The sequence below is a fragment of the Trachymyrmex septentrionalis genome, unplaced genomic scaffold, assembly GCF_001594115.1.
Source record: "Trachymyrmex septentrionalis isolate Tsep2-gDNA-1 unplaced genomic scaffold, Tsep1.0 scaffold34, whole genome shotgun sequence".
NCBI classification, from domain to species: domain Eukaryota; kingdom Metazoa; phylum Arthropoda; class Insecta; order Hymenoptera; family Formicidae; genus Trachymyrmex; species Trachymyrmex septentrionalis.
The window spans coordinates 40,717-41,142 of record NW_017305504.1 but is presented as its reverse complement, the minus strand read 5'-3'; the positions used below and the strand labels follow the sequence as shown (position 1 = coordinate 41,142).

Genomic DNA, 426 nt, shown 5'->3' with positions numbered 1-426 from the left:
TATTAATATGTTAAAAACAAAACGTAATTCTTTGCAGATATATCTACTGCTTTTTTTGCTGCTATATATCTCAAGTTACGCGCTGATTGCGCGTTTTAGACGCCGGGATCGTGAGGACTACCTGTCGGTGGACGAGGATGAGGCCACCGTGTACAGAATCAGTCTCTGGCTGTGCACAGGTGCCCTGGCGGTTTCCGTCGGCGCGACCCTCTTGCTTCCGGTGTCTATCGCTAGTAATGAGGTCCTCATCTTATATCCAAACAGCTACTACGTCAAGTGGCTCAACAGCTCCCTCATCCAAGGTAAAATCTTAAACTGAACAACCTAGGAAAAATACATTTCAAATACTTAAGATGTATAATTAAGAAACAAATGCAAACATAGATATAACGACTCGTAAAGAGATAAATATATATATATATATAT

The 426-nt window shown here is 40.6% G+C and overlaps 1 protein-coding gene across 2 annotated transcripts in view; it reads left to right on the top strand.

Moving 5' to 3' along the window:
- Positions 1-426, top strand: part of LOC108750245 (protein Lilipod) — a 12,564-nt gene that overhangs the window by 8,016 nt on the left and 4,122 nt on the right. For both annotated transcript variants that reach the window (XM_018489586.1, XM_018489585.1), the window contains exon 2: positions 38-302. In XM_018489586.1, coding sequence (XP_018345088.1) covers positions 38-302 — 265 coding nt within the window. The remainder of the gene's footprint in view (positions 1-37; positions 303-426) is intronic.